The 22,564-nt window shown below is 37.4% G+C and overlaps 1 protein-coding gene across 1 annotated transcript in view; it reads left to right on the top strand.

Annotated features, from left to right (window-relative positions):
- The window catches only part of si:dkey-246g23.2 (solute carrier family 66 member 2), a 53,536-nt gene extending 32,738 nt beyond the window's left edge, over nt 1-20,798 (top strand). The window contains exons 4-5 of the mRNA XM_059506712.1: nt 7,186-7,402; nt 20,528-20,798. Of these exons, the coding sequence (XP_059362695.1) occupies nt 7,186-7,402; nt 20,528-20,702 (392 nt within the window). The 3' untranslated portion in view covers nt 20,703-20,798. The remainder of the gene's footprint in view (nt 1-7,185; nt 7,403-20,527) is intronic.
- The last annotated feature ends 1,766 nt before the right edge of the window (nt 20,799-22,564 follow it).

The following is a 22,564-nucleotide window of genomic DNA, read 5'->3' as shown; positions in this document are numbered from 1 at the left end:
GTGAAATGACCCAGAAGTGACCCGCATGCGCAGAAGAGTACTCAACTCTCAACGACATCACTCCTTGTTTGCGGAAGTAGCTAACGTTAAACATGGATGTCAACAACAGTGTAGTCAACAGCGGAGCTCATTTTGCAATATTAAAGTTATTTTCCCAATGGAGCCAGCACAATTATAATCTTCTCGTTTTAAGAAGAAAATTAAAAAGGAGGAGGAGAGCAAGGTTTTTGGCCATGGCGTTTTGTGGAGCAGTGTTAGCAACGTCAGTACAGAGAAACGTGTGGGTGCGGAGTCGCAGCCAGGAGTGGTGGGATACTGATGTGAGTGGCTTCACTAATACAGAATTCATCAGTTTATCTTCTCGTTCCCGCCTACTTCAACGCAGAAGTATGACGTTTGTAGCGTATCAGTGACATACAGGTCGGATACATGTGGCCTGGCCGTTCAGACGGCGGTCGCATTTCAAAAGATCGGATACGTATCGGATTCAGGACCACATACCCAAGTGGCCTGGGTCACATTTGAAAAGATCGGATCTGTGTCGTTCAGACTGTCATGAAAAGATCAGATACAGGTCGCATAGGGGCAAAAAAATCGGAATTGGGTCATTTCAGCCTGCAGTGTGAACATAGCCATACAGTGCTCATTACGAGCCCGACGCACTGCCATAGAAAAAAGAATGAGATGCATTCTTACATAACTGTGGCAATAAACTCAGTTAGTGAGGGCTCGTTTAAAATATTACACATATATAGGCCGTTTGGATTGTTAAAGTACAATGAAATGCCTTATATCTGCAGACGATGTACGTCTGTTTGTGAATGGAAACTCCTTCACCAGCTACAGGCTCTAATCCTCATTTGCGCGCGTGTTTGTGTGTGTGAAATGCGGTGCTGAAGTGAAATAGCTGGGCAGTTTGATAGCTGAATTATAATAGGCCGCCTAATACTAAATAATAATTATTATTATTATAATTTAATAAATTAAAAGGAGAATGATCCTAATATCGTCTTGACTATCGACAGAGACATCTGCTATCGTCGATATCTCGGACTATCGTCGATTCACGATACTATCGTCTATCTGCACAACCCTACTGTAAGATTACATTTAAGTGTCCAGTTCCTGCAGTTTTGCAAATTTCCAGTTTATTCCCATTAAAGGGGTTATATAATGCGATTTCAATTTTTCCTTACTCTTTGGAGTGTTACAAGCTCTTGGTGCGTAAAGAAGATCTGTAAAGTTGCAAAGACTAGTCTCAAATCCAAAGAGATATTCTTTATAAAAGTTAAGACTTGTCCACACCCTCCTAAAAAGCCTTGTTTAAACACACCCCCACAAGATTTGCATAATGCAGCCCAAATGTTCACGTAAAGGAAGTAGGCGTAACTTTTATTCTCGCTGTTGCCCCTGTCACCATGTTGTGGATAAGCTGTGTTTCATTGTGAAAGCAAAACTAATTTTTGCTTTCAACCCAAATATTCAGATGTGTGCAGTGAATTTTATGGAGGACGAGGACTGTTTCCTGTGAGAGTAGCCTACAATGCCGGTATCTGTTTCTATAAAGTAGGGCAGTTACAACTTTGCAAGGACAGTCTGGTGCTTCTGACACACAGTCTGTAAGTACAAAGTACTTTTACATATTTAAAGAATTTACCACTGGCTATTCAAAACACAAGTTTTAGGCAGTGTAGAGTAGCGCTTGTTGTTTGTCGTTTCTCCGATCACAAATGCAGACATGGTTTTATGTTTACACAGTGGGATACACAACGCAACATGTAAAAACACAGTATAAGTCATTATAATCAGTAAATAAGTCCCCACTGGATGCAACAAATGCCTCGTTGTTTTTGTCTTGTCACGCTGGGACACCACAGTATGGTAAGACGGCGTTTCCCAAATCCCAGTCCTTATATTACGTACAAATTTTTATTTTCTATTCGAACGTAAGTGCCCTGCGAAGTGGACATCACTGGATATTCTACCATGATTCCAGGTCTAAACTAGAGCGGAAACAACTAATCGATTTAATCGATTAAAATCGATTATTAAAATAGTTGTCAACTAATTTAGTCATCGATTAGTTGCTAAACAAGTTTTATTTGCCGTAAGCGGCTCATTTTGTGAATATTTTAAATCTGCGATGACCAAAGTGTGGCAGTAGTGAGCCACCGCAGGTTTTATTCAGACAGTACAGCAGGAGAAGTAGCGAATAGCCAGTAGTTGGCCTCATTTTATGTCACGTGCTTCCTGAACTGCATCTGCAGCATTCAGCGAGATGGTGGAGACAGACGGCATTGAAGTAAACTTGAGAAAGAAAAAGAAAAAAGCGGAAGATAAAACTAATCGAACAAAGTCATCCAAAGTGTGGGAGAACTTTACTTTGAGCCTTCTAAAAAGAAGAGTAACCTGTAAACTCTGCACTACTGAACTGTTTAAGACTTTTATTTGTGCAGATTCTCCAGTACAATGTTGTTTGCAAATGTTTAGTCGTAAAAGCTAATAACATTGCTTTTTAACAGTTAACATTTAAAGATTTACAAACATGTTCTGTGATCAGTTTGTCGTTAACCAGTTCATAATTCAGTCTTGCAGCCTAATTATGAGGGAATTAGAGCGAGGTAAATGTTTAAATGTATTTGAAATGCACTTTTTTTCTAAGTATTCAATGCTCTTTTTCACACAGCAGTTTTTTTGTGTGTCAATTTTTTTTGTTTTTCTGGACAACCTTCTGATGGATTTTACTTTAAAATGTGAGTTCCATTCAGGTTTCATGCCACTGGCACTTTATTCGAAGGATTGTTTACAATTTCACAGCATAAGCTATAAAGCTGTTTCCCAGGTATAAGTTGTGTGTTTACAGGAAAAAAATAATAAAATGCAATGTACTGCAAATTTATTCTGTTTTATTCTTATTCTTCGTGAAAATATTTTATGAAAGATTCCTTATTGTTCGGGATGTTAAACTACTTTAGGAGCCCTAAGGACTGCCATGGTGAAAACATTACTTGAAATCTCCTTGTGAAATTTGCTAGAGTATGGGTCAGTGTTTTGATTGCAGAAGAGTTTGACAAAGGATTACTAACACATAATAAAACAAAACTCTAGGTATATTTTTGATGAGGATATGACCATGCAAAATGGTTAAAATCTTTAAAAGTCTATGTTGAATCAAAAAGGGCAAAACTAAAATATAAGTACATATTAATCGATTAATCGTAAAAATAATCGACAGATTAATCGATTATCAAAATAATCGTTAGTTGCAGCCCTAGTCTAAACAAATGTAAATCGTTCCATTCAAAGAGTATTAAAGTGTGTGAGACTGTGTGAATTTAAATTGTATTTATTTACTGAGGTATATGATGTCACACTTGTCTGTGTGTGAAGACGTTGCACAGCGCAAATCTGTTGATGAATGTGAAGTAAAACTGTAAAGTAAATTTAAATAGATTTCCCCTGCTCAGGGAGTAGGTAGCAATGAACACGGTGCAGGAATCAATCGGAATGCATTTATGCACGTAGCTCTCTTCTAACGAGCTGGTTATATGAATTAGGTGTGTTAACTAAGAGAGACATGCAAAATATGCAGAACAAGGGTGGGCGCAGGGCTGGTATTGGGAACCGTTAAGGGGTGTAACATTTCCGTCACATGTTTGAGTCATTCAGCCAATCACAAAGCACTGGATAGCCAATCAGCGTACACCTTTCTTTTCAGAACAATAAGCTTTGTAAAAATCGACATGTTTCAGAAAGAGAAATAATAATAAACATTATGTGGAATGTTTTTTTTTTTTTTCACCTTAAACCACAAACACATTGCATTACTCCAAATACACAAAATAATGTTCTTTTCAGCAACGTCATATGACCCCTTTATTTCCCATGAATTCCCATATATTCCCGTTAATTCCCATGGAAAGTTTTCAGTCTTGAAAATTCCCAGAATTTTGCTCATCTAATTTTAATACTTAGCAATTTTGTTCTGAAGGTGTGGATATTATAAACTTTGAATGGAATTTTTCTGCATTCTGCACTAGGGCTGTGCGATATGGGGAAAATATCTAATTGCGATTTTCTTTTGACAGATATTGCGATTTGATTTGCGATTTTTTTTTTTTAAATTTGCAAAGTCAAGCTTCAGCTTAATATTGTCAATAATGTGCTGAATGTTTCATTTAATTTAAGAGAAATTAGCAAGCAGTTAGACTGAATTTACATTCGTTTTAAACGAGAGCCAGGCGCAAACCTGCGTCGAGCCTCATTCATACTGCCAGATACGCTCGTGGAGATTTGCGGTGCAGGGCCGCGCGAGAATATAACCGAGCGTTACAAAACTGACTGCGTGAGTGCGGCGAGTGTGAACGGCTCATCCGTGACACGGGATTCATGCCGCGTAGGGAAGAGAGGGGCGAGTATGAGAAGCATTCAGAGACCCAGACTGTGTGTGCGGTCTTCTGAATTGGGAATAGCGAACATGCAATAAGGGATGCTCTTGATATGCATTGTGACGCAGCTCTTGTAAATTATATTTTTTGTTCGTTGTCTGTCTTTTCAAAGCTTAAGTTAACGAACGTTTTTATTATTTAGTTTTAATTTGCCTAACTATTGACCTGACCCTGACACCCTTAATCCCACTCCCTCTCTCTTGCTTTCGTTTTTTTTTTTTTTTTTTAATGGCTTTTTAATCGCAGGCTTTTCCGATTGGCAAATCGCAACATCTCAAATCGCGATTTTGATTCGATTTCGATTAATCGCACAGCCCTATTCTGCACCCGGATGAATAATTCAATTGTTAGAGCGTTTTATTTAATGCTGTTTATTACAAATAAAGGTTCAGTGTTTGTTTTGTGCGCCAAATGACTGTGCATTTGTGTTTTATTCATAGATAGCTGAATTTGCATAGTGTTTAGTGTCTTATTTTCAAAAATGGTTACCAGAAAGCAAATGGTTTGATCACTGTAAGGAGCTTTCAGTGATCACCGATGTGCCTTAGAGAGAGACATTTAACCTCAGGTTGTTCTAGGATATGAAATGCAGGGTCCCAAATTAATTAGTCAACAGTTAAGCGTGTCACTTTCAGAATGGTCTAATACATATTTACACTACCATTACAATTTTAAGAGTTTGAAAGAAGTTTCTTTTGTTCACTGAGGCAGCATTAATTTGGATTCTGAGTGATACAATGATCTGCTGTTTATCAAAAATTAAAAATGTTAAATAATATTATGTGAATGTTCCAAAATCTATTATTACCCCATATAGTGGTACCACAGCTGATATCACACAAATTCATGGAAATAATACTTTCATATTGTCAGGAAGAGGCCGTTAATATTTTTTTCTTGTCCTTCCTATCTTAGCACTTAACGTTTATATGATTTCTGAGGCTTTTTCATTCCTGATCCTATCTGTTCTCCAAATTCAAGCCGTGAGTTTTCTGATAATATGGTGCATTAATCACACAAACACACATCCAGACGTCTCGCCCCTTGCTGTACCACACAGTCATGCAAACATTTCCCGACAGCGGATGGCACAGCGGCCACACTATAGTGCCGATGCCTGTCAGGTAGATGCATGCAAGAAATCAGAACATAAAACCTACTAAATGACAGCGTGTGGTCTGCGGGTTCTCTGACACTCCACTCACAGCTGTAACAAATAGGGCTATTATTTAGCTATCAATTCTCTGGAGCTGACGTCAGCTCATTTCAGGATCCTGTGCCATCAGTTTGGGTGAGAGACAGGTACTCGTGGATCATGTCAGCAAGTTTTACATGGTTCGTGATCACTAATGTAGAGATGACCAATGTGACAAAAAAGCTGTCTTCACTATCCTGTGTCTTATTTGTCTGTCTCTTTACTGATTCTTAAGAGACCAGTCAAAACATGTATCAAAATTTTATATTAATTTCCATTTTGACATGAATAGTTCTTTATATAAATGTACTAATTTATCTTATTAACAGTTTATTTGATAAAAATTATAGTTATCACTTGGCAATTCATTCAGAAAAATGTAGGTTACACTTTACTTGATGCCCTTTTATATAAAACATTTTTAATGCATTAATTATGCTTTGTAATGCACCTTCGTTGTATGATTTCATTAATAATTAGAAGATATAATACAATATAGTACTTGCCTTATTCATTGTTTCACATTTAGAAAGTAAAAACACATTGCAAACTAATTTCAGATGTAACAAGGAATCTGCTGATATTACATTGCTTTTTAACTTTAGTTACAAATATTTATGAAAAGACAATGCGTTACAGTTTACTTTATGAATACCTTTATAATGCATTATACATAAAGGCTTCATAAAGTGTTACCAAAATATTTTAATGATTTCCATTTTATTTACTAATTTATTTTCTGCTGAAAACTCACATATTATATATACATATAAAAAATATATATACATATTTTATATGAAGTTTTTAAGTAGAAATTGTAGTTTTTAGTTTTTAAAAAGAATAGTCTTATGCTCACCAAGGCTGAATTTATTTGAGCAAAAATACATTTAAAAAATCACTTGTGCATCAAAATGTTTTCTGTGGTAGATCACATGCTTGTGTAGCAGATCACATGGTAGATCACATGTTTGTAACAGTTTAAAGAACTGTTTTCTAATTTAATATATTTCATTTGTTATTTTAATGTTATGGCAAATCTGCATTTTCAGCAGTCTTAAATGTTTCTTTTCCCAAAAAATGTACTGAACCTAAACTTTTTATATATATCAAATGTTTTATGGCTTCTTTTCTGCTGACTGGAGTACAGTCGTGGGTCTGTGTCTTTATTTTATGCAAGTGCTTAATCCTCACTGCTGAATGTTTGGCTGTGTTCCTCTGGAGAGCTTGATCATTTATTTCACGGCTCTCAGGAAAATTGTAAATGAAATGTTGAGTTGTCGTAAATGGGTTTCTTTATGAAATGGAGATTTGCAGAAACAGGCACACAGGTTTCAAAGCTCATTTAACATTTCAAATAGCGTGAGAGAGTTTATGTCAGGTGTTGAGCTCTGTGATATGCATACGAATGATAAAGTGCTTTAAAGTTTTCCTTTCTTATTTTCTTGGGTAGTATTATAGAGAGATGCCTGGAGATATTGCATTGTCTGTATTTTAAATATTTTTACGATCCTTTTTATCTTTCTTTCTTTGTTTCTCCTACAGATTTAGACCTTCGGTATTTTTGGAGCTGGAGTTCTTTTGAGGACTATCTGATGTTCTGCTTTGCCTTCACGCTGCTGTGTGCTTTCGTAACGTTCCTCTTTCTGGACTGGGTTCTATTTGTGGAGGCCCTAGGCTCTTTGGCTGTAATGTTTGAAGCCATGTTGGGACTGCCTCAGCTGCTGCAGAACTACAACAACCGCTCCACCCGAGGAATGAGGTAAACAAGACCCAAACTGTTTTCGATCTTTTAATATGTTTAATTGGGGCCTTACATTACATTAAAATGTTACATTCAAAATTTACCAAGCAGAAAATACAATCCCAGAATTCATTGTAACTGGTTTAGTGTAAAAATTTAGTGTAATGTTGACTCTAAAGATGCACAATATATCCGTACCAGGTAATTTATCAATATTGTTCATGCTCATTTCCCCTCTTTTTACATTTGCATTTAGAGTAAGTGAGCATTAGATTAGTAGCAAAGGTGAATTTGTTCTTTGAAAATACTTCATCTAAAAACAGCTCTGTCCCAAATGAATCTGAAAATCATTTAAATTATAAAAAATTTTCAATACTTGCATTATAAAGTTATGATGCTGAAAGAAATATTTCACCCAAAAATGAACATCAGGCCATCAAAGATGTAGATTAGTTTGTTTCTTCATCAGAACAGATTTGAAAAACAAATTTATCATTACATCACAATCTCACCACTGGATCCTCTGCAGTGAATGGGTGCCATCAGAATGAGAGTCCAAAATGGCTAAAAACATCACAATAATCCATAAGGAAGCTTGTGTAAACAATTTATTTAGCAATTTTTCATTTTTGGGTGAACTATTCCTTTAACTGTAATGGTTACATTTAAAACGAATGATTTTAGTTCAGGGTTTTATATTTAGTTTAATTAGACAAAAAAAAAACAGTATGTCCATGTCTATTAATTTCCATGTAGCATTCAAAATATACAGCCTGTGCCTCAGTTTTTCGCAGTTTTTGCTCATTGTTGCCATAATAAGTGTCGCCTGTGCCGTGACCGGTAGATGGTGAGAAGGTTCAATTCTTGCACAGTAATTGTTTTCAAGACATGCTTCACCCAAGACTTAACTCATTAAAGGCACGTAATGATGATAATTAATTTTAGACAGCTAATGAGCTTGTTAATTGATGATTTAGCCCACTCTGCTCAAATCCAAAGACTCCTTGGTGAAATAAAGTTGACCTTACTGGTACTTAAAAAATATATATAGCCCAGAATGAGCACCAGAGAGAATTTAGAGTAAAGCTAATATCTTTAGCCTCAGGCTTCAGTCAGCAAAATAATCACAGCTCAAGATCAGCTCCACTTCAGCTGAAGCCAGCTCCTTTTCCCTCTTTTAATTTTTTTCAGTAGCCCTTCATCTCATGGTCTGCTCCAGAGAACTTGATGTGACGCACTCTCCAGGCTCCCCTTTATGGGTCAAATTAAACACTGTGAGCACCGTTTAGGCCGAGAGAGGGAAAATGGAAGCTAATGTAAATGGCATTTCTCTGGGAATCCATCTTTTTATGAACACAATGAATGTGTCACTGCCATAGCATGTAGTGTGTAATGCCTTTGGCCCTGATGTGATTTCAGAGTGTCTGCAGGCGTTTACGGCCCTCAACCGATCACTGCACTGACATCTGCGTTTCTTTGCGTATGCGAGTGAATTTATTATTATTGCGAAGTCTTTGAAAACGTGGTTCAGAGTGTATATTTAAAGCCATCCTTCAACATCTGTGAGTGAAAAATATCTGTCACCAAGACAGCACTGCAGTGTTTGTGTGTGTATATAGTACATTGTCAGGTTTAAAGGTTTACTAACTATTTATAAACAGATATATGAACACAAAGTTCCACACTAACGTGTTGGGATTTTGTCTAAAATGATTAAATGTGGAGAAACTAGTTCATAGTTCACTCAATTAATTCAGATTTGACATTGTATTTGTGATTTGTCTATAAATAAGTTTTAGTATACAAACTATGTGAATGAGATTTGAGTTTCTGCAGATAATTCATAATTGAGAAATTTTGATTTGTTCCTTATACAAAGTTATTGTTTGAATAGAGAAGACTCAGAAAATAATAAACAGGTTTTATTAACTATTTTATGGCACTTTAGGGAGCTTGACAGCCCCTGGTCACTTTTGGCTCTATTCCAAAACCTAGTATGTTGGTTATATGTGAATATAATTCATTTAGTAACATTTTGTTTTAATTGTTCAGTACCAAAAAGTATTAATTATTAAACATTTAAATTTGGTAAATTTATTTCACAGATTAACTGTTTTATCCAACATTTATGTGTGCTAGGTAATTGTATGCTTATTGAAGCTTAGAATTAGCAGCATGCTAACAACAAACTGTGTTTGCCAAAAAAAAAAAAAAAAAAAAAAGTTGACATGAGAAATGCTATTTCAATGTAGTAGCTAATTGCAATGTAGAGCGTTTCAATTTGATCTCTTCAAGATTCAAGATTTTTGAAGACATGAAGATGTTAAGAGGCTGGTTTTGAGTTTAGGAGCCTGATGACCTGGGAGGAAAAACTCCTAAGTCTCTCGGTTTTAGCCATCAGGCTGCATTACTGTTTTTAATTTATGTTAAAATTTTAACAATATTGTCTTGAAATTCCAACCCAGCCTTATTAGTAAAATGTGCCTGTAGCAACATTTCTGCAATATTATATACGTTTCTTGCAAGTTAATAGTCCAGTAGTGTTCCAGTGTTTCCAAAAGAGATAAATATGAAACTAGCAATGTTTTATTACATTGACTTCTGGATTCTATCAAATTTTAAAATAATGTACCATGCACACTAAACCTAACTGATATCAAAACACATTTGTTGGAATAACCATACCATTTTAGCTTGCTTCTGCAAGTCTTTTGTCTTGATTCTTGTTTCACAGTACCGTTATCCAAGTGTAGTGCTCTACCGGGTGTGCTACCAAGCAAGTTTGCTGTCAGAAAAGCCATATATATGGATCTGGTTATGTTATATAAATGTCATTTTCAAACCATGCACTATGGTAAAAGTGATTAAGGTCATAACATATTGAGCAAGGAACCATACTTAATTATTTGGGGTATTTTTTGCATTTTATATATAAACATTTTACTCTATAAACTTATATTTTGCAAAAATGTCAGTCTAGGCACTTTTTGTAAAATGCTCTCTAGCTTTGCAGCTCACTAGGTTTTGGAGCAGAGCTTGTGTTTGTGTTGCTGTGCCCTTGTAGAGAGAGTTTTACAAGGTATTGTGATAGACTCCACATCAGTACCTCTTCCAATGACACATGCAGTACTGTCTTTAACAAGACCAACCATCCGTACCCTCCTACTGTCTTTAATACGGGCCAGTGAAGCCGGGAGGGTCCAACGCTGTGCCCTTGAGCCAGACATTTATTGAATCTGAAGGATTTAAATGGCCCATCTCCCCTTGCTATTCTCTGAGAGCTCCCATCTCTTGTTGACCTTCTTTCTCTTCATTTGAACTTCTCGTTGATTCTGTGTCCACTTCTGCTGCTGTTTAAATTCATGTTGCTCTAGTGGAAACAAAGATGTAAGAACAGGATGAAGTGAGGAATACCAGGGCAATGTGTGTCTTAGACTGTGACTGACATTAATGGACCGGGTATCCAGCAACATGCTGACTCCCTTCTCCCATGAGGCTTTACCCCATTTTTCAAGTTTTGAAAGGCCCTCAGAATTCTTGACAGGGGCTTTTTTAGTGTGATCACATTTGTATTTTTACAGAAATTGTTTCCTGATCTTTTTCATTTCAGATTTTGTACCCTGGGGGCTCTGTTGACACATGTGAGCAAAAGGAGCTCAATCTATTTTATCTAAGTTTTTCTTCTTTTTATTTTTTTCTCAAGCTATCGTGTGTGCATATCTGACAACCACATTCAGTGTTAATTTTATTCCAAATGGCTATCGTCTTTAGCCTTGGTGTGGACTCTTTGATGATGGTTCTAATTAAAGAGATTTAACGAACCAGCATACATGGACTCTCACCCCGTGAAACCCTTTTTCTCCTACAGCATAGTCTCCAACACACTCACACTCATTATCCTCATTTTAAAACATCTCGTCTGATGCAAGGAAAGACCTTGAGATGCAGGTTGTTGGAGTAAAGGGCCATTCACACCACGACTGATACTGATAACTATAACTTTAAAGTTACAATCTAATTCAGTGACAATAGGTAGTCCTCACCACAATTATAAACTTTAGGGTTAGGTGATTTTCCAATGCTCGCTTAACTGCTCCAGTAATGTTAAAGACATGGTTTTAGACGTTGACTCTTCATGTGCTGTTTTAGCAAAATTTAGTATGCAGATAAAGGTAAAACAGAAGAGCGTCCATAATTCAGTATGTAATTTTTTTCAATAATGGCATCAGTGTTGGTTCAAGTCAATGGCAATATGAGTCTAAGGTAGATTATCAACACAACGGTGTTGAAGTTTTAGGTAAACTGAGATTTTAGATTTTTATTTTGCTTATTAAATGTTGCATCACAGCTCCACTTGTTTTACAAACTGTGTCATTGCAATTCTGAATCCAACAAATAACCTGCGGCATCTTTGCATTGTAAGATTGAAAAAGAAACAGAAATTAGGAGGCATTTCCATGCAGTTCTTTAATTCAAAATCACTTCATATATTTTGTCTACACTCAGATTGTACAGCAAGCATCACTGCATCGTTGCTGTCTTTTCACCCACTCTCTCTCACTTCTCCCAGTTCAGGTGCCTCCACAGGAGCTCTAAAAAGTTAACAAAAAAGTTTGAGCCACTCCGCTCTAATGTCAGCTGAAACCAGTTTCTGGGGTTTAGGCTGCATGCTAAGTCGAGGGCGTAGTTAGCATCAGGACCCTGCTGTGTTGATGAAGCCGAGTGCACTGTAATCGGTCTCCCTAACAAGCAGAGACACACAGCCGGATTCTCCCATGAGACAGAGCTTCGCCATGGGCCTCGCTGCTCACACAGAGCCCTGATCGGCCTTGATTACCCCTGGGAGATTCACGCTCATAGGACACGTTTCCTATATTTATAAAAATAAGGAAGCAGTGGATATAACTTAGCTATACAGGGTATCTGGGGAAAGCAAATTTTCCTTGCTAGCGTAGATGCGGTTCTGATTTGTTGTGGCTGCTGTTATGACAACTGGTGGGAACTATTTGTCTTTCTGTGGTCTGTTTGTGCATGTGATCTACCTTATATTCGCTTCAAATGGTGCTCAGTTATACACCCAGGTGGCAAAAACTCATTTATCATAGCTAGCGAAGCAAAATCCATGAAAATGGACACAAGCAGAGTAAAAGAAATGCTTTATTAACCTAAAACAAGTCAACAAAACTGAGGGATGCCATTTTTTTTTCTTACTTGCCAACAAGCTACTATATATTTAGAATGGAATTCTAGAAAGTATACATTGTATTCTACTTACTGTTGTTACCATTATGCAATAAAAATCTTTTAAAAAATGTAAAAGAATGTTGTCTTAGACTTGTCATTGAATATTAAATTTGCCAGTTACTCAGCATTTTAAATTTCAATATGGTATGTTTAATCCTGTTTTGTGCAAAGTGTTAACTTAGTCCAATAAAATAATTGGACATGTTTAAAAATCATTGTACTGTATTGGTTGTATATTGTAGGTTTAGTCAAATGTAGTACACTAATACTTGTTTTCTTGTGTATATATATTGTAAATATTGTATACATTTTAAATTAAATTATTACATTTCTTACTATTGGGATACTTTTCTCACCCCCCTTTTTTCTTATTTTAAGCATTCAATATATATCTAAAGACAAGTCGTCTTATCTTTGCCTTTGTCCATCATGGCTGATAACCGTTATGTTGTGAATATACTTTGCATCCCTAATATGGCATTGAGAGTTCATGATTCACACTCCAGAAATAGAAGTATTCTGTTCTGAACATAGCCATTGAATTTCTGATACCACCTCAGCACATATTAGCAAGGTATGTCTGGACACATTTCGATGTTTGAGTTGCTATCGCTTAGAGGCACACAAACATACAGGACTTTATCAGTAGAGTTGTTCCCCTCACAGTTGTTGGCTGTCATGTCTGGGTTAATTAGAGAAGAAAAAAACATTGGTGTGGATCCCCACATGACCCAGGGTGAGCTGAGGTATGCTAGCATCCTGCACAGTCCCCGTTGATCAGACTGAGTTGGTGATTGAATTAGAGGAGCCGCTAGCAGCCACGGCTTGCCAGGACCAGTACCACAACAGAATTATTCATATTCCCTCCGGGGCAAGCACAGTGGAGGGGGTGAGGAGCAAGAAAAATACAAAAGAGCAGCGTGCTAGCGTTCTGGAGGGAACGAAAGAGAAAGTCATCATTTTTTCTGGTTGTCATGCCAATTTGTATGACATTAGCATCGCTCTTAATGGGTTTGTGTATACAGAAGTAGAAATATATCAAGGGGGATGTTATAATGTCCAACTCTACTGATTTAAAATGCTGCTTGAACATTCTACTTCCATCTAAAGCATGTCGCAGCTGTGCTGAATGTATTATCAGACTATTTTGATTGGCTAAGCTTTGTTTGTAAGACAGTGATCTGTGTGAGCTTGTTTGGTTGCCATATGGTGGATAAACATAATTTGATTTTAAGGACTTTAATGTCTCCACTTTTTCCTCATAGGTTTTTCTTTGTGTGTGTGTGTGGTGGAGACTGATCTGTTTTAGGAAGTGTGCAAACTCTCTTGTGTTTGAGCTGGATGGATCGATCTACATACATATTTCATATTCTTTCTGTTGAGGATGGCCTGTCTTTTCTCTCACCGACCGTTTGAATTCACCTGTCATCAAATGTGCAAAAGTTTTGAAGAGCTTACTTTACCTTCAGTCCTTCATACAGTTGATTTCCCTGACGGATTGTCAAGGTTTTGTTTTCGCTTGTCTTTGTCTTTCCATAGGTGAAGAGCGACTAGAAGCATGACGAGTTTCTGTTTCTATTCAGTCCCTTAGAGGACATTTGTAGTGAGTGAGGGAGTTCTGCTGCCTCTTTCAGATGCTACTCGCTGGTCACGGTGAAACTAGAGAAACAAAGGTAGATGCCGGTGTGTCGATACATCTGTCTGGAGCAGATCTTGAGAATGTTGCCCCTTCTTAGATGTCTCTGCCAGATTTGTCAAAACTGAAATCTCTTCAAAGGCACTGTAGACTTGTCTTTGTGTCATATATGTCTGGTGTCTCTAGCCTTTTAACTATCGACATGAAGTCTGCTTCACCAGACCAACAGACTCTGTTATACAAGAATCAGTTGTATCATTCTATCTATTGTTATAACTACCATTATGTTTGTCTGCTGGTCTATCGTTCTTTCTATCATTTTATATGTCATTGCAGCTATTATGTCAGCTATCTGTCTGTCAGTCGGTCTGTCTGTCGTTGCATCTGTAAATAACCATTTTAAAGTTCTTAAAAGTTTAATGTTTTGTGTTTGTCTATTTCTCTATTTTTCTGTCATTGTTTTTCCACAATTTTTCTGTTGTTCCATCATTCCATTATTCTATCTATTGTTCTATCACTCTATCATGCTATATATTTGTGTCTCTATCATTCTATATATCATTCTATAAATTCTATATAATCTTTCATTCTAGCTGTTCTTTTATCTGGCATTATATAATTCCACTTATAGTTCTTTCTAGAGATTTATCATTCTGCTGTCATTAATATCATTCTATCATTCTTCCTATATCATTCTATCATTCTTCCTATTGTTCTATTATTGTCTATCACTTTTTGTTCTATCAGTAGTTATAATATTCTTTTAATAATTTTCATTTTATAATAATAATAATTAATTTTGTCTATGGTTCTATTGGTCATACAGTTTATCACCCAATCCTTCTTCTAACACTCTCTCTTTTCCCTTATTCTGTCTGTTCTTAACTTTTTATCCGTCTGTTTATGTTAACTCTGTCTACCACTCTATCATTCCTTCTGTTTATTGATCTGTATTTTTTTTTTTCATTTTGGCTACTATAATCAATCTTTCTTTCTTTCTTTCTTTCTTTCTTTTTCTTTCTTTCTTTCTGTCTTTCTTTCCCTGTCTTTCTTTCTTTCTTGTGTCAGGTTAAAGAGGATCAATTGAAGGCTTGTCAGGGTTGAGTGCAGGGCTGTTCAGTGTGGACTGGGAGTGCTGTAACCGTGGACTCAGTTCTCCTAATCAATGCAATAATCACTTCTAGCTCTCTCGCAGGCCCTGAAGCACTGCTCGCTGTTTGCTGAGCATTTCTTTCATCTGCTGTCAATCGGCATAGGGCTCGAAGGGGAGGAGGGAAAAAGATAGTGGTTTGTTTTAGTGAGCGAGAAAGGGCGTGTTTGTTTGAATGAATGTTTGGGAACAATTGAAAGAGTTTGTGTTCTCTGGGCGGAAGATGGAGAACCATTAAGTGGTTTTTAGTGTGGAGTCACTGTTATCATTGCTCTTGTACAGATGACCCACCCCCCTGTAATTACCTCATTAATGTTTCATGCCCATTAATGATGTTTGAAGATGGTCTCTAGAGTAGACTAATGGCACATTTCCTCTCAAAGCACGAGAAAAAATATGTTTTAATGGAGATTTCTGGCTCTGAAACATTTCCATTTTATAAAAAGTTTTTCAAATGGAAAGTATAACTTTCAGGATCCCTATTGGCCCTTTTTCAGTTCATTGTTATACCTCATTCACCTTTCATTTTTTTAGGTTGCTTGGAGTACCACTATCAGCATTTTGTGGACAAAGTGCTCCAGGACTATGAAGATCTAATCTATTTGATTTAGTAGGGCAGTGTCCATAACAGGACATTTTAGCACTGTAAAGTATCTGAGAGCCAGATAAATTATATTTCACGCTGCTGTTAGCGAATATCGCATCTCCTGCCAGCAGATGTTCCTACATCCTCATTCGCAATCTTCCTGTGACACCAAAAAAGTGCACAGGCATTGATAAGGAAGAATATAATGCACAATAATCGATGTCATGTTGAGATGGGTGGGTTTGCAACATCAAGTAGACAGCTAGCAAGAATGGACCATTTCATTACTGTAGATGTCTGCTTCTGCTGCACCACATTGTGTGAAAGACTAATTTCTCTTGTCTGGCAATTGCCATGAGCACAAAAAGTCCAATGCTCATTCCTCTCTGTCTGTGACAGCTGATGTATAGTCTGTAACTCATCTTTAGACCACCATTTCCCCTTTTTACAATTGAAAGAAATGAATGAACTCATTCAGCATAAATACTGCTGAGAATGCAGTGTTCTAAGAGACAGCACTCCAGGAGGATAGCTCATCAATTCAGCGACAGCAGAGACACTAGGAACCTGGCAGGGGATACAGACCATTACGGACTACGAGCCCCCACCACGGACCTGTGACAGCAACACATATCTACTGAACGAGCTGAACACCTTCTTCGCTCGCTTTGAGCAACAAAACAGCACCACTGCACAGAAGACTCCACCTCCTCCTGGCAACCAGGTGATGACGCTGACCTCAGACAGCGTGAGGAGATCCTTCAGCAGGATCAATGCACGCAAAGCTCCGGGTCCTGACAACATCCCTGGGCGTGTACTGAAAGACTGTGCAGCAGAACTCACTGATGTCTTCACAGACATTTTCAACATCTCACTAAGGCTGTTGTTCCCACATGCTTCAAAACTACAACCATCATTCCAGTTCCGAAGAAGTCATCTCCATCCTGCTTCAATGACTACCGTCCTGTTGCACTTACCCCCATCCTCATGAAATGCTTTGAACAGCTAGTCATGCACAACATCAAGTCTGCCCCCCCCCCCCCCCTGGACCCCTTCCAGTTTGCATATCAGTCCAACCGGTCGACCAATGATGCCATCGCCACTACTCTCCACTCAGCACTCACACATCTTGACAAAAAGGACTCATATGTCAGAATGCTGTTCATAGACTTCAGTTCAGCATTCAACACAATCATCCCTCAACAGCTCATTTACAAACTGATTCAGCTGGGGCTCAACACTTCGCTGTGCAACTGGCTGTTGGACTTTCTGACTGGAAGACCTCAGGCAGTACCGGTCAGCAGCAACACATCCAGCACCATCACACTGAACACTGGGGCCCCCCAAGGATGTGTGCTGAGCCCCCTCCTCTTCACTCTGCTGACCTATGACTGCACACCTTCACACAACTCCAAACTCTTTATTAAGTTTGAGACAACAAAGATGAGACAAACTACAGGAGTGATGTGAGCCGCCTGGCCAAGTGGTGCAGTGACAACAATCTCTCTCTGAACGTGGAGAAGACAAAGGAGATTGCTGTAGACTTCAGGAGAGCACACACTCAGCATGTTCCTCTGACCATCAACGGTGTGACTGTGGAGAGAGTGAGCAGCAACAAGTTCCTGGGTGTGCACATCACAGAGGACCTCTCCTGGACCGAAAACACCGCAGCACTGGCCAAGAAATCACAACAGCGTCTCTACTTCCTCCGCAAACTGAGGAGAGCCAGAGCCCCGGCCCCCATCATGTACACCTTCTACAGAGGCACCATCGAGAGCATCCTGACGAGCTGCATCACTGTGTGGTATGGTGCCTGCAACGCGTCCTGCCGAAAGACTCTGCAACGCATAGTGAGAGCAGCTGAGAAGATCATTGGTGTCTCTCTCCCCTCCCTCCAGGACATTTATGGAACCCGTCTCACCCGCAAAGCCCTCTGCATCACAAGTGATCCCACTCACCCATCACACAGCTTCTTCAGTCTGCTGCCATCAGGGAGGAGACTGCTGAGTCTCCAGGCCAGGACCAGCAGACTGAAGGACAGCCTCATCCACCAGGCTGTCAGGAAGCTAAACACCCTTCCGAACTTGCCCCCCCTCCCCTCTTTTGCCCCAGGCACCACTGAACTATGAACCCCCGACCCCCCCCCCCCCCACACACACACTAATTATATGATGGCATGCACTAGTCACTTTGTGCAGCATTGGTCTGCTCACTACCTCATTCAGCATGGAACTGACGTCATTCCACTACCTCATCGGTCAGTTAAATTAAATAACTGCTCTTGAGCCTTTTGTCACTTTAATCAGACTTAATAAGGAATTTTTAATAAGGGATTTTTTTGCACTAAAAATCTTTTATCTGCACTGTTGTTCACTTCATTGATTTGCAATATATATGTCATTTGCCTTGCGCTGCTTTATTTAACTTTTAATTTTATTATGCCTTTTTTTTTTACATTACCTTATTGTATAGTTGTATCTACATTTTATATTTGATCTAGATTTTTAGGCTTTAATGTTAATTTTAACTGTCTGCACCGGGGTCTGAGAGTAACGCAATTTCGATTCTCTGTATGTATGTACTGTACATGTGGAAATTGACAATAAAGCAGACTTGACTTGACTATCCTTTGCTGCTTCTTTGAAGTTTCTACTGCTAAACCTTTTTAAAAAGTGTGTTTTTTGCTTTGGTTATCCCCCAAGCATCCTGAAGATGGCTCGGTCCGTGTCCCAAGATGCACAAGGTCAAATTGGCATTTAAATGCAAATTTTCTGCATATAATGCATAAATGGATCTGTTTATAGCTTCAGTGAGCCATAATACTGTAAGAATAGTTCTTCCAAAAATGAAAATTACCCCATGATTTACTCCTTCTCAAGCGTCCTAGGTGTATATAACTTTATTCTTTCAGACAAATACAATCGGAGTTATATTAAAAATGTCCTGGCTCCTTCAAGCTTTATAATGGCATTTAATGGGGATCGAGATTTTGAAACCCAAAAAAATGCATCCATCCAGCATAAAACGAAGAGAGAGTGGCGTTCCAATGGATGCCTTAGGATGTAGGTAGGCCTTAGCATAAGTGACAAACACGGAAGCACAGAGGAGAGAGCAAACAAAACACCGGTCAAGAACTAGAAGTACAGAATTAGGATTTGTAAAGAGAAATGGATGATTTCAATATACAGTATGGCCAAAATTATTATTATTAACACTTTAGGCCTGAATGGGGTTTCAGTTGTTTTTGTTGAATTGGCGATTACATTACCCATAAAACAAACTATTGCCGGAACTACCTGTGATTGAAAGAATCTACTGGAACATTGAAAATGATGGATTGGCCCCCTCAAAGTCCGGACCTCAACCCCATCAAGTAAATTTGGGGCGAGTTAGAAAATAAACTGACAGGTGCATTCAAAGGAAGCCTTTGGCTTGAGTTGCAAAAGGCATGGTATAATATTAGTGTTGAAGTTCTAAGGAAATATGCCCTATATTGACACTGTGCCAGAGAGATATGCAGCTGTAATTACTGCAAAAGGTGGACATGCCAAATTTTAAATTTAAAAGTAGATAAAAACAGTAAGACTCACTTCATCTAATAGTTATTTTGCTTCGAGCAACCATCTGCTTGTTTGATTCACATTATGAAATTAAATCATGTTTTAGAATTGAAAAAAGGTCAATATTTTCAGATCTGTATATGTAATGTTGGCTACCACTGTAAGCCAAAAGGAGACTGGTTTTCCTTTGCTTTAAACAAAATGGTTCTTACGAGACCATATTTTCAACAGAGCTTATACTATGACTACTTCATACATCATCCACTGGAACACCACGAACATATGTACTACAGTTAGCAGAAGTTAGAGTTTACTTTTTATTTTATTTTAAATATGGATATTTTTCATACATAAATGCATCACCTGCTGATTTCCTTTATTAACCCCCTGGAGTCGTGTGGAGCACTTTTTATGATGGATTGATGCACTTTTTTTGGGCTTCAAAATCTTGACCCCTATTTACTGCCATTATAAAGCTTGAATTTAAGCTTTTAATATAACTTTGCATTCGTCTGAAGAATATATATAAATATATATATATATATATATATATATATATATATATATATATATATATAAATAATTGCATCCTCCTCTAAATTCAATTAAGTGTAGCTGAAAGCTGCTCCCCACTGCACTCAGTTACACAAGAATTCAGAGACTTGTAAACGTGTGAGATATACAGATGTATGACTTTATCAAGTGGGAGGACAGGATATTGTATAACACATCAGTTTGATGTATTGGTGACGCCTTTAAAAGGTTTTGAATAGGGTGCATTTATCAGAGCTTTATAGCTGAGTGGGATCTTTCTCAATGCTGAGAGTTGGTATATGTACTTTTCATATATATATATATATATATATATATATATATATATATATATATATATATATATATATATATATATAATATAAAAAAAATTCTGAATGTTTCAATATAATGTTCTATTTTTGTCTTTTTTCAGCGTAAAGATGGTGCTTTTATGGACTGCTGGTGACATCTTTAAGACCATGTATTTCGTGATCAATGAAAGCCCCACCCAGTTCGTGGTCTGTGGTGCAGTACAGATCTTAATTGACATTGCCATTCTGCTCCAGGTGGGCTACTACAGCCAGGACACCAGAATCAAACTGGGCTGAGGTCACTACAATAATGATGGTGATCAACACTCCTAAATAAGGACATTCTATTTGCTACTTAACTGCAAAACTACATGCTTTTACGTTTTCCAAAAATATATATATACACAGTGGGGTTCAAAAGTCTAATTGTCAAATTTGACAAAAGGCAAATTGCTGGTGAAAAAAGTTATATTTTGCTTTTCTTTCATTTAATATAACTTCAATTTATATTTAACGGTTTATATTTAATAATATACTTAATAATTATTTTGTCTAAGGTTTTTATTAGAAAGTGCCTTATTTGCATGACAATTTGAGTGAAAGGTTACATTCAAAATGTTAATTTATTTGGAGAGAAAAAAAACAATTAGTTTGATTAGTTGCAAAACTACTTTGTTTTCTTTCTTTTCTTTTCTTTTTTTTAAATCTTAAAATTTCTATAAGTTTTTAATTCAAAGAAGAGTGAACAGTCCTTATATGCACTGGCTAGACATCCTTATACCTAAGATTATACCCTTATACTTTTTTTTTAAGAATTTTTTTTTTTACTCCATCCAACAGATTAATTGACAAATGAATGTCCCTTCACTTTATTTTTAGATTTTGTATTTTTTCTAGCTTTTGAGAGAGCCAGTACTTTAAGTGCTGGGAAATGCATGTGCCAAATGTATCTGTTACAACCTTGGTTTTAAACTGCTAGCTCATTTTTTAAACTATTTTGAGTTCCTTTCATTTTAAAGCAATTAAATCATTGTTACTTCTATAGTTGCACACAAAAATCCATATTTTAAGCAGCAGATTAATGTTATACTTTTAAATCTAAGCCTTTGAGTTAAAAGTAGTTGCTGATGAATGATTACCTAACTTTAATTACCAAACCATATCAGTGGAAATGCATGAGGCTATGCCATAAATATATAATCCCATAAATATATAATGCACAACTGATTTATCATGTACGATTGCAATGCAAATGAGAAAAAAGACAGATTTGTTCTGTTTAATTATCAAAGATCAATTTTACCTTTTCCCATTAATTTCAGGTAACTATTAGTGCCAGTGTTTTGTAAAATAAGTATTTTTATCCAGGGTTTTTGATTTAGAAAAGTGAAATAATAATGTGTAATATTCCAATAAAATAGCAGTCGCAGTTCACAGTAACCACTCAAAGCCAATGATAGACTATGAACCCAATGGCTCCATAGTCTACTATGTCCTTTAAGAATGACAATGAATACCTCAACCAGTCATATATCGTCCATGTTTATCCATGCATGTCACACCAAGATGAAGGGCAGCCTGCCCACAAATATTGACATTTGGATTGTTTTTATATCCAAGTTGATGAGACTGGTGAGAAAAATGCAGTCACTTCAACTCAGATGCCTCTGCGGTTGATCAGATATGAGGAGACCTCATCATGAAATAGTTCCACTCTATTAAGTTACCATTCACACCAGCACTGAGTTATGTGCTATTTATCACTGCAAAGAAAAGGTCACTATAACTTTAAATCCCACTATAGCGCCCGCCAGGCTGCTCAGGGAGGGCTACAGATGTGGCCTTAAAAAAGCACTTTCAGATTCCATCTCAGTTTTGGCTGTCTTTCTACCTCCCTGCTCATGTTTAACCATAGGGGTTACAACATGCCCATGGACTGTTTGAGCCCGTTGGCTCCTTTAGCATTAGTTGATCGTCAAAGTTTAGCCGTTGGTAATTACAGATGCTCACAAAGCCTCAGCTGTTTACTTCTTGCATGGGCAGCTTTATTGGCTTTAGCTCTCATTGTGCTAAGACTTTGTGTGTGCTAAATATTTGTTCTGTTGTGCTGTTAATCAACATATCAACATATCTGACCCCAGCTAAGGTCAAAACCACCA

Source organism: Carassius carassius, chromosome 23, assembly GCF_963082965.1.
Source record: "Carassius carassius chromosome 23, fCarCar2.1, whole genome shotgun sequence".
Classification (NCBI taxonomy): domain Eukaryota; kingdom Metazoa; phylum Chordata; class Actinopteri; order Cypriniformes; family Cyprinidae; genus Carassius; species Carassius carassius.
The sequence above is the reverse complement of the archived record's forward strand: the minus strand, read 5'-3'. Positions and strand labels throughout refer to the sequence as shown.